This window comes from Ailuropoda melanoleuca, chromosome 1 (assembly GCF_002007445.2).
Source record: "Ailuropoda melanoleuca isolate Jingjing chromosome 1, ASM200744v2, whole genome shotgun sequence".
Lineage (NCBI taxonomy): Eukaryota > Metazoa > Chordata > Mammalia > Carnivora > Ursidae > Ailuropoda > Ailuropoda melanoleuca.
Genome location: NC_048218.1, coordinates 194,990,033 through 195,005,722, shown reverse-complemented (window position 1 = coordinate 195,005,722; position 15,690 = coordinate 194,990,033). Strand labels below are relative to the sequence as shown.

Below are 15,690 nucleotides of genomic sequence, written 5' to 3'. Positions count from 1 at the left end.
TCTAAAATACATTCAAACAGAACTTGGGTCACTGTGTGGTATGTTAACAGAGTGAAGGTAGCTCTCTTTCCATTCCATGAATGGGGGCGATAGATGTCTACTATCTGAAAAATCGAGTGGTGGGTCACTTGTAGTTTTATTAATTTGTTAATTAGACTCTGCATTGATGTTTCAATTCTGAAAATAGTATATTTGAGGTTCAAGAAAATCAGAATTTTGGAGTTGGAGGAAGCTTAAAGATCATTTGGCCCCCCTCCTTTTTTGTAGAGGAGGACATCCTCTGATTGATTGCCTCCTGCATTGCAGAGCTCACAACTTGTCAATGTGGGGATGTTTTCCTGTTAGAAAGCTGTTTGCAGAAACCTCTATAATTTTTATTTGCTGATCTTAGCTTTACCCTTCGAGCTACACAGAATGAGGCTCTTTGTTAGGACACTTACTATCTTTCCATGCTGAGCACTCTGTTCATTCTTCCCTCTCCCCTCCACTGTTTTCCCATATGGCATGATTTCTGTAGCCCTCACCATCCTGTTCCCCCTCTTCTGGGGCACATTCTAATGTTTTAATTCTTCTGTTACAATTAAAATGCCAAATTTTAATGGCATTTTTTCAANTGCATTGCAGAGCTCACAACTTGTCAATGTGGGGATGTTTTCCTGTTAGAAAGCTGTTTGCAGAAACCTCTATAATTTTTATTTGCTGATCTTAGCTTTACCCTTCGAGCTACACAGAATGAGGCTCTTTGTTAGGACACTTACTATCTTTCCATGCTGAGCACTCTGTTCATTCTTCCCTCTCCCCTCCACTGTTTTCCCATATGGCATGATTTCTGTAGCCCTCACCATCCTGTTCCCCCTCTTCTGGGGCACATTCTAATGTTTTAATTCTTCTGTTACAATTAAAATGCCAAATTTTAATGGCATTTTTTCAAATGCCAAATTTGAGTGTACAATTCAAGATGCTCTCTTACCAGTACCAAATGCAGTTAGTTGTATGATCACTTCTTGTGATTTGAATGATACATTGCTTTTAAGTTATAGAAAATGACATTGGCTTTTCAATGAGCCATGTTGCTTTGTTAGTGCCTATGAAGCAGTGTCTTTTTTTCACTTCTGACACAACAGAGCTCTCTTTCTCTATTATTAATGAAGATGCAAGAGAAAAACATAAGCTGTGTTTTTACATTAGCAATAAATAAAATAATTGGGCTTTTCTGTTTTAAATATTATTTATTATATTTATTTTAGTATTTATTTAATATTTATTTAAATATTACTTATATATAACATTGTACATTTCAACCACATCAGCATTTTGCTGATGGGTCGTTGTAACTGTTGGTCATTACTCCTGAAACATTCATGACATTATACATGGCGTGATATATAGTGATGCACTCTGGCTTTTATAGGAATCTGGAGGCAAAATTTAAGAAACAAGGGGAAGGAACTCTAAAACCACAGCTCCCAAGCTCCTCTGGGATCTCTTTATGGTAGTTCCCGACGGCGCCTGCCCTTGCACTCCATCCTTCCCTCCAGCCTTATGATGCCACTCCTTCCACTCCCACTCAGGAAGCTATGGGACTGCCGGTTATTATAGGGATAACCTTTAATTGGCTATAATGTAAAGAAAGCAAACTTCTGTGTTCGTAACTCTTATTAGTATCAAATTACTTCATAGCTACTGAGACATCAGCGGTAAGAACAGCTGCCCTTGGGGTTGTATCCATGGATTTTAACAGGACGGAGGAAAAGGGAGCCCTCTTCCACGTCTTTTGTTCTATAATTTTATGGGTGATGAGGGCCTGTCTTCTGAGTAGCTTTGTTTTACTTCAGGCGAGACCAGATTACTGGAACTTGTTTCCTGCCCCATCTGGATGACTGCCTGGTAAACTCTATTCAGGCCGTCGAAAATTAATTTCTCTCTCTCTCCAGAGAGAAATGCAAAGGTGAAATGATAAAACACAGGTGAAAGTATTTGTTCTGAACTGTAGGAGACAGGTAGATTATGATAGAATATGACAATGTCATTTGGACCATGTGGAATGTTATGTGAATCTGGTAGTTCAGACTTTAATGAGGTTTGCTTTCAAACCTGTGAATTACCAGTATTACACAGTAAACATTTATTTAAGTTATGTACAGTTGTAGCTAGACACAAGTTTACCTTAACCTACATATTAAAGTGTTCCATGGAGAGCTGCATTCATCAGCTTTTAGCAAGTTACCGGTTTTTGTTGTTCACCCTTCTTGAGTAAATAATGAGATGCAGCTGAAGGAGAGGCTCTCCCTAAGTCAGATCTGATAGCATCACGTGTAGGTCCATGGCTCTCTTGGCATAAACTCCCCTATCATTATAAAGGCAGTTTTTCAGCTCATTGTGATGCCCTTCATTAACGGCTGTTTGAATTTTCATTTTGGAGGATGGTCCAGCCCTTACCTGAGGACCTACTGGACGACTTCTTTGCCATCTTGACTTGGAAGGAAGCACTGCCTTTGTTCTGCTTCATGTTGTATTTTCTGTCCTGGCTGGGGAAGTGCTGTAAGTGACTTTTATGTCAGCTAGAGGAATTTAAAGTGCATCCCACGCCTCTCTCTTCCGTCAGTATGGGCTCATTGAATGCTCTTAAGACTTAGCACCAAAAAAGGGAAAAGCCAGCATTTCTCAGGTGTAGCAGGAGAGCAGGGGAAGAAGAGTGCCACGGAGTACCTGGCTGCCCTCTGTGGCATTTCCCACCCTCGGGCCCCAGGATGGATCCCTTGTGGTCCACGTACTTCCAGGGCATGAATGCAGTATTGTATGCATCCTTTTCTCTTTTCTTCTCCAACGTCCAGCGTAAAGCTTTCTTGGTCTGGCTGATAAATCTGTCACAACTACATAATAGTTGGTCCAGACTTTCTGAGACTTCCTCATTTGCCTGGATCCCATTATTTTGGAAAATAACTGTCAACCCAGGAAAGTGATTTTCCTTCTCCTCCCCACTGTGTACATAGCTGGCTCTGGAGTTGCCATAGCTACGTTTAATCAGAAAACGTGGCCTCTACTGCTGTTTTTGTTTGTTTGTTTGTTTGTTTGCTTGTTTTTTGTCTTTTCTTTAGAATGTGAGAGCTTTTAGAGACACGTTTTGGAATTCTTCTTTTATTTATTTTTTTGAGTCTTCTTTTTCTCTTGGTAAAGGTTTGTCTATTTTATCTTTTAAAAAACTGGCTGTTAATTTTATTGATCATTCATGTTGTCTTTTTAGTCTTTGTTTCATTAATTTTCATTCTGATCTTCATTATTTCCTTTTTTCTAGCTTTGGGCTTCTTTTGTTTTTCTAGTTCTTTGAGGAAGTTGCTCATTGGCGATCTTTCTTGTTTCTTGGTGCAGGCATTTATTGCTATGAATTTCCCTCTTAGAACTGTGCCTGCCACATCTTACAAGTTTTGGTGTGCTGTGTTTCCATTTTCATTTGTCTAGAGATATTTTTTGGGTTTCTGTTCTGATTTCTGCTTTGATCCCTTTGTTGTTCAGGAACATGTTGTTTAATCTCCACCTACTTGTAAATTTTTAAATTTTCTTCTGATTGATTGATTTGTAGTTTGATACAATTATGATGCCTGGATATGATTTCAGTCTTCTCAAATTTATTAAGCCTTGTTTTGTGGCCTAATGTGATCTATCCTGGAAATGTTCCATGCACTTGAGAAGAATGTATGTTCTGCTGCTTTTGGATGGAATGTTTTGAATCTGCCTTTTAGGTCCATCTAGTCTAAAATTTAGTTCAAGTGCAGTGTTTCCTTATTGATTTTCTATCTGGATGGTCTATCGTTGAAAGTGGATATTGGAGTCCCTATTACTTCATTGCTGCCTGTTTCTCCTTGGTATTTGCTGGATGTATTTAGGTGCTCCTGTGTCAGGTGCATAAATACTTACAAGTGTCATATCCTCTAACTGGATGGACCCCTTCATCATTACATAATGACCTTCTTTGTTTCTTATCATAGTCTTAGCTTAAACTCTGTTTCACTGATACAAGTGTAGCTACCCCTGTGGAAGTCTTCAGTCTGATTTGCCCTCTTGATTAGAGATATGGGAAGGAATCAGTGGATTTGTATAATGAGGGCCCTCACCCTTGATCATGTCCCAGGGAGTGAGCACAGCCCACCTGGGGACCATGTGAGGTATGCCATAGTTTCAAGACCTCTTCGTATATCTTGACCACCTCTTACTTCTAGATTGGTAAGAGAAGTCTTCTTGTACTTTCTAAAACTGTGGAACCTCTTCAGTATTCCACAAACCATGGGTTACTTCTCAGAAATGGCCAGGAGTACTGTGAGAAGGGCCTTGTCGTTGTTCTGTTGTTTAGCTCTGGGAACATGACATTTCTTCTTATCTTTTCTATTCACTGTCACTTTCTTCTCTGTGCTCTTTTCATGCAATTGCTTTCATCAGGTTTCTCAGAGCATGGGGTTTGCTGTCGTATTTGGTTGGGAATTCCACCTCTGTCCAGTTCTCCCTGTGTGAGCAGTCACTTAATCTAAGCCTTACTTCCTCCTGTTAAAATAATGTCCTCATCTTTATTTTAAGGGAACATTTGTAAAGTCCTTAGCATGGTGCCTTGTATATGGTCAGCATTCAGTGAGTAATCTATTTTGGTGCTATTGTTGTTGTTGTGGGCTTTCTTCTTAGGTTATTTCTTTTATCTTGACTAAGAACCCTACTTCTCCCAAAATAAGCCAGAATGTGGAGAATCAAATCCTTTCCCTAGAAGAAACCTCTGTTACAAGCATAAGTGGATACCTGTGAGATCACCTCAGTCAGAAAAACAGAAATAACCAACACTGTGAAGGTCAACTACAGTTAGGCTCCACATGAACTCATAGCCCTTTAAAATTTCCTTTTTAACTCTTCCCGTGGCTCCGGGGTCCCAAGGAATCTGTATTAATTGTTTTAAATTGTTTAGTATTAACATAAAGAATAGGAAGTAGAAGGAAGTAGAAAGCAACAAGCGGACTTTGGTTGAGTTTATTCTCTTGACTTACATCTTGTGTGCAAATGACTTGCCAAGAGGTTGGTCTCAAACCTGAGTGGCTGTTTGCATCCAGATCGCTTTGCTGAGAGTGTAAAATAAGGTGGAGGGAGGGGAGCAGTTTTGACCATCACAGTTTGTGGGAATAAGGTTGGAAACAACCCAGCCAGGTAATCGGGAAAGGATGAGGTGACATTTCCTTTTGAAAAGGCTCTAGGGGCACCTAGGTGGCTCAGTTGGTTGAGCGTCTGACTCTTGATTTCGGCTTAGGTCATGATCTCAGAGTCATGGGATCAAGCCCCGAGTCAGGCTCTGTGCTCAGCAGGGAGTCTGCTTGGGATTCTGCTCCCTCCCCCCATCTGCCCCTCCCTCTGTGCTTGCTCTCTTTCATAAATACATCTTTTAAAAAAATTAAAAATACATAAAAAGGCTCTAGATTAAGAATCTTCTCTCCATGGAAGTGGGTGGGTACTATTGAATTCATTTGCTCTAACCTTGGTCAACTTTATCACTCCTGTCATGAAAAGGGGCCAGAAGATGCCAGTTTCTTTCCTGCCCAGTGTATCTTGCTCAAAGGTCCTTGAGTTTCCAACAATTTCTGTTAACAATTTCTGGTTTCCTAGTAATCATTTTCAAATACCTCAGTATTTGTTAACATCAGCTGGCTTAGTTGTACACTTGGCCCAAAACAAGAGAGTACGGTATTGTGTTCCTTTTTACCTCCAGAGAGGTGATTGTATGTTGCATAATTATTGTTTTTTTTTTTTTTTTGTATTGCCCAAACATATAGTGCTGGCAGATGTTTCTAACACCTAGCACAGGGCCTGATCCCTCTCATAGTCATCGCTTAGTAAGCACGGATCTCCCCCCCCTTCTCTAGAGTTCATTGTTCTGGTTAGATGAAGGAGATGTATGTGTCTGTCTGTCTGCCAGTGAAGGATATGGCAGGCTGAGGAGTGCTGGTGACCTACCTCTTATAACAGGGGAGCAGAGAACCTAAAGGAGGGAGTGCAGACTGCTTGTGTCCCACTCTTGACTTTGCCCCTAGGCTGAGATGGCTCAGCACAATCTGGGGAGGAACCTTACCCAGGAGCTGTGGGGTAGAGAAGCTGCTTCCCTCCTGGCTAAGGCGTGATGGCCTGGGCTCAGGCAGGAAGCGACACTTCACAGCCCAGTGTCTCACTCTCTAGACCGCTAAGGGGAAGGACGCAGCATGCGGGCCCAAAGACGGGAAGAGCCTCTTCAGCGGGCTGGCGGCTGGGGAGTCCACCTGGTCGCAGCACCGGCAGCGGCGCCTGCAGGATCACGGCAAAGAGAGGAAGGAGCTCTTGTCTACGATGTTGCAGGTATGGCTTGGTCTGGGCATCACACGAGTGCCTGTGGGCACATCTGCGTGGCTGCTGTTGGGGGCCACGGAAGGAGGTGGGGTGGCGCAGAGCCTGCCCTTACCTCTCCTGATTTCTGCCTAATACTATATTAGTGGGTCACACGTTCTCTGAGGCTTGGCCCGAGAGACCTGCTTCCCTTGCCATGGCCATGGAGGGCGGCAGTGTCCCCTGGCCTGGGTTATGTCTGGGGGAATAGGTAATCGTCATGGTGGTCAACACTGAGCGCACCAGGAGGCAGAGAAGGGCCATTGGCAGAGCAGGAACCTGCCTCTCCTGGGACAAGCCGGGTGCTGCCCTTGGCGTCCAGAGATCTTCTAGAGCCTGTGCCCGCTGAGAGCCTCCCCCAGCATGCTGCGGCCTGGCATCCTAGCTGTCCTGCAGCGGGTCCCCAGATGTGAAGGGCTGGACCCCATGCAGGCCCCACACAGCTGACTTGTCCCCACTTGGCTTGTCACAGAGTGCAGAGAAGAAGACTGAGGCTGGTGGCCCAGAGGCCGAGCCCTGCTCAGAGCTGCACGTGGAGGCGCTGGAGACGCTGACGCGGGCTTCCGCAGCAGGTGCCGAGGGTGGAGGGGTCCGCCCTGAGCAGCCGTTCATTGTGCTGGGGCAGGAGGAGTACGGAGAGCACCACTCCTCCATCATGCACTGCAGGTGGGCCGGGGTCTGGGGGTCGGGGGGAGACCCCAGCAGGGAGGGTGCTGACTGGTGTGGAGGGGCTGGCTCCTGGGGAAGCCTGGCTTGTCAGGCTGTGTGTGTGAAGGTGTGGCAGACAGGAGGTCCACTTGGTGGGATGGTCCCTGATGGACCACGGTCATCCCTCCAGTGTCAGAGGAGGATTGGACAGCTGCTCTTGGCCTGGGTAGCCTCTCTGTCCTTTCTCACTGTGGGACGCTGAGTTTCAGAAACAAGTTACCTTTTATTTGAACTCCCTGAGACTTAATGTTAATTTGCTTTATGTTGCTTTACGTGTCGGTAAATCTTTACCATGCACGAGTTTTTAGTCACGCATGGTAAAAGCATGACCTCTGTGAGAAGGCCTCATGGGCTGTGGCTTGCAGAGAGTGGGGGGCTCCCTGCCCGTGGCACTGCTGGCTCCGGAGCCGTGCTGCAGGAGGCGCGGCCGCCCAGGAATGGGGCTGTGTGCACCTTGCCTGCGGCTCGGCCCAGAATAGGTCCTTCGTAAGTAGTTCTTGGACAGGTGACTGAATGAAGACTTCTAGAAATAGTCCACGCCCATCCTTGGAGCGTAGGCAGTTTGGGAAACAGTTGAGAAGTCAGCAAAGCAATGCTCTGGGCGCTAGCCGACGAGGATGGTGGGCTCAGGCAGGGGTGGTAACAGCTTCCTCCTCTCTTCCATCCTAGAGTGGACTGCTCGGGGAGGAGGGTCGCCAGCTTAGATGTAGACGGGGTCATCAAAGTGTGGTCCTTCAACCCCATCATGCAGACCAAAGCGTCCTCCATCTCCAAGTCGCCGCTGCTGTCTCTAGAGTGGGCCACCAAGCGGGACAGGCTGGTGAGTCACGCCCGCCTTGTTGCCGTCTAAGGAGCTCCCGAGGCCGTCCCCCCCGTGTCTGGCACCACAGGCTGAGCTGAGGCAGCTGAACCCAGCCCCTCCCTTCTCTCTTCCTGAGGACTGGGGGACACACATCCAGGCTGTCCCGGTAGGCTTGTGTTTGGGGGCCAGCAGTGAAGTTATTAGATTCACAGGAGTTGAAATCAGATGGTAGTGGGACCTGGAAACCACTCCTGTCTGGTGGGGGAGTGCTGCTTCCTCTCTGCCTGGGGAGACACTGGCTTGCCTCCCGTTCTCCCTCGTCAGCCTCCCGTTCTCCCTCGTCATCTCCCGTCGTCTGTCCAGTTTGTGACAACCTACCACAGACGTTCTCAGCTGCCCCTCCTCCTGTTGAGACCCCTCCCTGGGGCATGCTCCCAGGGAAGCAGTTTAGGCTGGTGGGGTTGGTGTCCTGTTTGGGGTCTCCACAGGTCTACTACAGTGCTATTAGTACAGTGCTCTTTTTCCTTCTAGACTTCACTATAGGAGAGAGGCTTTGTAGTTAAGGGGGTAAAGTTGATTTATAGTGTTTCCTTTCATTGTATTCCGTTTCGAGGAGATCATACAAGGCAGCCCAAGGGGCAAACCTCATCGGTTGTTGTTTTTTTTTTTTAATAATTTTTGACAACCTGCAGGAATTATCCTTATGGTGCTAGGATCTCAGAGGTTATCATGTACAAGTATTAATCTGCCAGTGTTAATTTGAGGTCAGAATGTAGGTGATACTCCTGGGGGATATCCTCAGACCTGCTTCTGGTGCTTTCTTCTGGCAGTATCCATTATTATTTTTGAAGCTTTTTACCCAGTAAATCACAAATGCCTGAAGGCAAGGTTAGCCTTTTCTATTTTTTTGTGGAGGCCGTTACAGGCCCAGAGCCAGAGCCAGAGCTGTCCCCAGAATGTGCCATTGGAGCACCAACCAGGGCGCAGTCCCCAGGGAGTTGTGTGGGGTAGATGAGGAGCAAGAAGGGAGGATGGGAACTGCCGGGGTTTAAGGCTGACAGGAAAGAAGGTCGGAGGGCCTCATTTTAATCAACCAGCGCATTTCCAGGTATACATGAGGTGATACCTCTCTCCCTGTCTATAGATTCCTTTTGAAGTTTCGCTTCTGTTCAGGGTCACCTCGGATGTCTTCATGTAATTTTTAAATGAGGTCCATTTTAGCCAAATTTCACCTGAGTGTGTGGAGGTGTGTGGGGGCGGGGCCTCACCCCTGCAGCCTGCCCAGACCCGCACCTCCCAGGAGTGGGCCTGGACCCGCAGTGGTCCTCCCTGACCGGGCCTGACCCCCATGCTGTTCTTCGCATCCCCCGCCCCTTCTCATTGCAGCTCTTGCTGGGCAGTGGTGTGGGGACGGTGCGTCTTTATGACACGGAAGCCAAGAAGAATCTCTGTGAGATCAACATCAACGATGATATGCCCAGGTGAGTGGGAGGCCACTGCCCACACCCACCGTGCTCTTCAGGGACTGCTTCTGTGCTGGGCCTTCTGCCCCATCCCCATCGCAGGACGAGCCTCAGAGCTAAAGCCTGTCTTCCTCTGGGGACAGGCGGAGTGCTGACCTGGCCCCACATGTATTGCAGAATCCTGTTGCTTGCGTGCAGCCCCAACGGGGCCTCTTTCGTCTGTTCGGCCGCGGCTCCGAGCCTCGCTTCCCAGGTGGACGTCTCAGCTCCGGATATCGGCAGCAAGGGAACTAACCAGGTTCCCGGCAAGTTGCTGCTGTGGGACACAAAGACCATGAAGCAGCAGGTGCAGGCCCTGCCCCTGGGTCTCCCCGTGGGTCTTTGTGGGGTCCCGCCCCTGGGGTAGCACTGCGCCTTCGCGTCCCTCTTTCCAATGAGCCTCATCCTCTCTTCGCTTCAGTCTCCTCAGATTTCAGCTGGTGAAGCAGGTTCAGAGTTGAAGTGTTGAGAAGTAGGAACGCTCCAGTTGGGCAGATTGCTAGCAACTGAAGTCATGGAGAGTTGTGCCACAGACTTAGGAGTCACACAGCCTATCAGAGGGCCCTCGTGGTTTATTACATTTTTTAAAATTTCATTTTGTTTATATTGAAAGGCTTTAAAAATTTTTTTTGAGCAGTTCTGGTTCCCATCAAAATTGGGAGCAGGGTCCAGAGATCTCCCGTTTACTCCCTGCTGTTCCCCCAGCAGAGTGGCACTCTCGTTACAACGGAGGCACCCGCAGTGACACAGCTGATCGCCTCATGCTCCCAGTCCACCTTCGGGCTCAGTCTTGGTGTCGTACATTGTCTGGGTTCAGACAGATGTGTGAGGATGTGTATCCACCGTTATGGTAGCACATAAGCCGTTTTCACTAAACTGCCTGAAGATCCTCTGTGTGCCTTGGGCTCATCCCCCTGCCCCTCAGACCTTGGCAGCCGCCCATCTTGATCCTGTCTCCATAGCTTCGCTTTCTACGTCACATCGTGTAGTCGGAGTCTTGCAGCTCGGTCACACTGGCTCCTTTCACTTTGCGTCGTGCACTCAGGCAGCTTCTTTTTTAGGAGACAAGTGGAGTCTGACTCCCCGTAAGGTCGTGTCGCATAAAGCTGCCAGCAGCAGCTGGTAGTGAGGACATGTGCAGGCTTTTTTTTCAAGATTTGATTTATTTATTTGACATAGAGAAAGCGCCCAAGCAGGGGGAGCAAGGAGAAGCAGGCTCCCCACTGAGCAGGGAGCCCGACACGGGGCTCCACCTTAGGACCCTGGGATCATGACCTGAGCCGAAGGCAAATGCTTAATCAACTGAGCCACCCAGGTGCCCCACGTGCAGGTTCTTGAGAAGTGACAGCCACACGAAGGCTGGCTCGTGGGGCCACCTGGCCTACCTGCCTCAGGAGCTGAGGACTACCCATCCAATGTGGTGGGTGCTTGCTGCTATGACCCTAAGCCCTTCGAGAGAGAAATGATATGTAAACTTACACATTTAGAAGGCAGTGATGTTTCTTATTGAAATTAGTTTCGGGGCACAAATGTGATGTGGCCCTTGCATTGAACAGATGGGTTCCCGAAGTCACTGGACGCCGGGCAGGGTCCCTGTTTGCACCTCCCTGCACCTGCCTGTAGAGATGGGGTGCATTCCCCTCTGGGAATCTCCCCAGAGCACAGGGATCAGGGCCCCACTGGAATTCTTGACTGCCGTGCCCCGCCACCTCTGTTCTCCTCCCGAGTTTTCCTCATCTTGGCAAATGCGCCCTACTGAGAAACTGCGTGCCTTTCTGGAACCACCCTTCTGCCTCACCCTGCAGAATCCATGAGCAGACATTGTCAACTCCACCTGCAAATGGTTTCCGTTCTGCCCATTTCTCTGCACTTCCAGGGACACGCCCTAGACTGGCTCTCGAGTGCCCCTCACCGGACACCGCTCGACCTCCTGCAGTGGTGCACCGACCCACCGCAGGGAATGACAGACCCCAGAGCATGTCACACCGCTCCCTGTTCCTCCAGATTTCCCGTCCACACTCCCTCAGGGCCCCCGTGGTCTGTCCTCCCCGCTGCTCCAGCCTCGGGGTATGTCCTGCAGCCGTAGGCCCTCCCTGAGTACTGTCCCCCACGCACTGTCCCTTCCCGGGAGAGGTCTTATCCCCGCCCTGTCTGGTGCACATCTGGCCTCCAGCACCTCTCAGTGCTTCACCTTGTACAGCCCAGCTTAGTTAGATCCTTCTTCATCTTTCTCTTTGCCTCGAAGGTACTTACGGTAGTTTCATTTTTTTCTTGTTATCTTTAAAGTTTCAATGAAATACTGAGTACATACAAAAGAATCTTGCAATCAGAGGTGTGCAGTATAATGAGAAGAGAAGCTGTAACATGAGCACCTAGGTACTGTCACAGTTGGAAAGTGGAACCTTCTAGCATTTTTCATGTACTCGTGCACCCTCCCCAATCTTGGTCCCCTTCCCTTTTCAGACAGAATTTGTCTTGAATATTGGGTTGTTAGTCTACAATTTCAAATTTAGTTTGTTTTTTGTTTTTTGTTTTTTTAATAACTAGCTCCAGTTCTCTCTGGACCCCGAGCCCATTGCCGTCAACTGCACAGCCTTCAATCACAATGGGAACCTGCTGGTCACAGGGGCAGCTGATGGCGTCATCCGGCTGTTTGGTAAGCAGCTGCGCTCGTGGCCATCTGGTCCCCACCTTCAGTGGCCCAAAGAAGAGAGTTGCATTTTTGCTGGCTGGGCTGGAAGCTATTGCAGAAGCCCACCCATTTTATGATGCTTGGAATAGAGCTTAACTGTAGTCCAAGTCTACTCTTTTCAAAACCTCTGTAATCAGTCCCCTTGCATACAGTTGGTGTCCGTGGACCTGGGAGTGGTGGGGCTTAGCAGTCCCTGAGTCTGGCGCTCTGTTTGAAGAGCCCCGTGCAGCCCCACCCCAGGAGACTCCGAGAGTCTGGGAGGGAACCGGGGACCGTATCTAGCAGACCCCCAGAAGCCCTGTGGGACCTTACAGGGGCCTCCTAGGAAGGATTTGTTTGTCTCCCTAGACTTGTGTGCTTCCCAGATGAGCTCAGGCTCTGTCCAGGGATTCCTGAACCTCATTTTTGACCCAGGAAGAAAAGCTTCAATTTTAGATTTGGTAAATCGATGATTAATTCACTGGAGGAGAGAGCTTTTTGGCAGGGGTCAGCTCTGTGATACCTGTAGGTTCCAGGAGGCCTTGTGCCTCTAGAGCAGTTCCTACCCTGTGGCCGGAGGGCAAAAGGTGCCTCCTGTCCCGGGTGGACGTGTCCCCAGGGCCCGGGCGGGGGTCTGAGCCGCATCTCATTGCCTCAGACATGCAGCAGCACGAGTGCGCCATGAGCTGGAAGGCCCACTGCGGGGAGGTCTACTCCGTGGAGTTCAGTTACGACGAGAACACCGTGTATAGTATCGGCGAGGACGGGAAGGTAGGTGGGAGCAGGATTTTGCTGGGGAACTCTTCTTCCTCTGGCTTAGGCATCGGAGATTCCAGAGAGCACCAGGATAGCATGAGGGGCTGAGATGAATCTCTGGCCTCGGGACCCTCTCTGCCTCAGCGTGTCATCCACACGGGAGTGGTAGTCGTAGTCACCAGTCTCGGGACCGTTATGAGGTTTGAACAAGCGTGGCGGGAGTTGGCGATTAGGAAACGGGAGAACCCAGGGGCGCCTGGGTGGCAGAGCGGTTGAGCGTCTGCCTTCGGCTCAGGGCGTGATCCCGGCGTTATGGGATCGAGCCCCACGTCAGGCTCCTCTGCTATGAGCCTGCTTCTTTCCTCTCCCACTCCCCCTGCTTGTGTTCCCTCTCTCGCTGGCTGTCTCTATCTCTGTCTTATAAATAAATAAAAAAAAAAAATCTTTAGGAAACGGGAGAACCCAACCTCCCTCCTAGTTGCAGCAGAAGTGACTCTTCCCGCTCTAGCTGGATTGGGGGAGAGGGTCCAGATTAGGCCCTGTTGGGCTGACCTAGGTCATTGGTGTCACAGCACGATGTGTAGAGTTTCTTCCTAGAGGCAGTGCAGATAGGCCTGAGCGGAGTAAAAAGGAAGCGGGGGCGATAAAAAGTGAGGATAAGTGCCCCCTTGTGTATTCTTTCTGGAAGGACACAGTAGGATCCATGGAAAGGGAGCTGGGGGTGGGAGGAGAGCAGGCAGAGGTGGGAGGAAGACTTGGTTTCCATGTATACCCTCCTGTTCCTTTGGATTTTGTTCTGTGTACCTGTATTATTCATTGAAAACTGTAATTACAAAGTAAATTCTTCATTTGAAAACTATGGGAAGGGATTTTTAAGTTAAAGCTTGACTTCCTGTTTATTTGAGTAGGATTCTCAGTGAAGAGGTGGTCACACAGGCAGCCTGTCCACCGTGTAGACTAAAGGATTATGCACAGTACAGTCCGTGAAGCTAGTGTATAACGATACTTCTCATGGTCAGTGGATTACACTGCTGAGACAGTGGGAAGATATTTGGAATTTATCCTGTCTTTTAAGTCAGAAAAGCCCAGTTGGGTTCTCACCCTAGAAACAACAACAACAGTAATAATAATGATCATTTGGAGCGTTCCCCCTGCTTGAGAGATGGGAATCCAAACATGGGCAGTTGCATAACCTTTTCCTCTCCTGAAGTCAGGCCAGAAAATTCAGGCTCTACTGTGAAGTTGCAGGTTCTTTCTAAGATGTTCTTCTCTAAAAAAGCGTTTAAATTGTGTTGGGAAAAGAGAGACTGAGGGGTCATCCCACTACCTTTCCTGGTGGCCTGTCGACCCACCACCTCTGCCCTGGGCTCCGTCCTCCTCCTCCCAGGCCTGGCCCTGGGGGAGCCCCGGCCAGCCCCTGCTGAAAGAGCGTTCATGTTGTGCTTTGTGGGTGCAGTTCATCCAGTGGAACATCCACAGGAGTGGTCTGAAGGTGTCTGAGTACGGCCTCCCCGCCGACGCCACGGGCCCCTTCGTGCTGTCGGGTTACAGCGGCTACAAGCAGGTTCAAGTGCCCCGGGGCCGGCTCTTCGCTTTTGACTCAGAGGGAAATTACATGCTGACGTGTTCTGCCACAGGAGGCGTCATCTACAAGGTACAGGGGGCTGTCGCGGTGGGCAGGGAGTTCCTCCCTGGAGTGTGGGCCGGGCTGAGCCAGCTGAGCGTGGAGAAGCCTCTGACCGAGGATGGATGGTGCCTGTGGCCGCGTGGCTGCAGGCCAGGCAAGGGGGCCAGTCCTCAGCTCTGGAGTGGGGACAGGGCGTGCTCGTCCTTTTCTCTCATTTGCTTTCATTTCACAAGATTCTGGCCCTTCTCTGCTTTTGTTCCTTGGGAATAATATCTATCATAGAAAACATGAAGGGATAAGGAGAAGCGTTGGGAAGTGTTTTGGGTTGGGGGAACGTACCGTACGTGGGCAAGTGCTTCTGTGGTCTGCTTTAGTGATTCTGATCTGATGTAGATTTATTATCTTATTGGAGGTCCCATGGGTCACGGACGATACAGTCCACGGCCAAGGCAGAAATCTGGGGGTGTGATTTATCGCACCAGGATGTAAGTGGTTTTGTCCCTCATTCTCTGTGCTTGTTTTAATTCTCATGTCTGAGCTTCTGTGGTTCATGTACTTTTTTGTCCCCACCGAGGGACACCCACAGAAGCAGTATTATCCTGGGGGGAGTGGAGAAACAGGACAGGCAGACAGGGCACTCTGCTTCCTGCTCCTGGCCAGTGTGGGGACTCCTCAGGGAAAGAAATTATAAAGCTCTTCTATTTTACTTCTCAAACAGACTAGTAATGAGCGTTTGAGTTGTAGTCTAAGCATATGTTTGTTTTTTTAAAGATTTTATTTGTTAAAGAGTTCACATGCACCTGCATGAGCAGTGGGGGAGGGGCAGAGGGAGAAGCAGGCTTCCCGCTGAGCAGGGAGCCTGACGGGACTCGATCCCAGGACCCTGGGATCATGACCTGAGCTGAAGGCAGCTGCTTAACTGACTGAGCCCCCCAGGGGCTCCTAAGCATATGTTTTTGGTAACCACGCAAACCAGTTCTTGGCCTCAGTGGTAACTCTTTGCGTAATAGTAGTGTTTATTTAGTCTGTAGATATAGGGTCACAAGAAGAATGTTCCCTGCCCAGGCTGTCCATGCCCTTCCCTCCGTGGGGAGCACGTGCTGTGGACAGCAGTCGTGTGTTGGTGTCGGCCTAGGCGCTGCAGAGCGCACGGGGTAGAGAGTGCGATCCTGCTCTCGTGGGACTCACACTCAAAACACCCCCACCAGGGACAAGGCAGGGGCTGAGTCCTCAGGGGAGA

The 15,690-nt window shown here is 49.0% G+C and overlaps 1 protein-coding gene across 4 annotated transcripts in view; it reads left to right on the top strand.

The window, feature by feature from the left end:
- WDR91 (WD repeat domain 91) overlaps nucleotides 1–15,690 on the top strand; it is a 67,712-nt gene that overhangs the window by 49,041 nt on the left and 2,981 nt on the right. For 3 of the 4 annotated variants that reach the window (XM_019808329.2, XM_002927619.4, XM_034672613.1), the window contains 8 exons: nucleotides 6,202–6,357; nucleotides 6,857–7,050; nucleotides 7,762–7,912; nucleotides 9,281–9,375; nucleotides 9,535–9,703; nucleotides 11,944–12,052; nucleotides 12,726–12,838; nucleotides 14,280–14,477. In XM_019808329.2, coding sequence (XP_019663888.2) covers nucleotides 6,202–6,357; nucleotides 6,857–7,050; nucleotides 7,762–7,912; nucleotides 9,281–9,375; nucleotides 9,535–9,703; nucleotides 11,944–12,052; nucleotides 12,726–12,838; nucleotides 14,280–14,477 — 1,185 coding nt within the window. The remainder of the gene's footprint in view (nucleotides 1–6,201; nucleotides 6,358–6,856; nucleotides 7,051–7,761; nucleotides 7,913–9,280; nucleotides 9,376–9,534; nucleotides 9,704–11,943; nucleotides 12,053–12,725; nucleotides 12,839–14,279; nucleotides 14,478–15,690) is intronic. The other variant, XM_034672629.1, reaches the window with a different exon arrangement.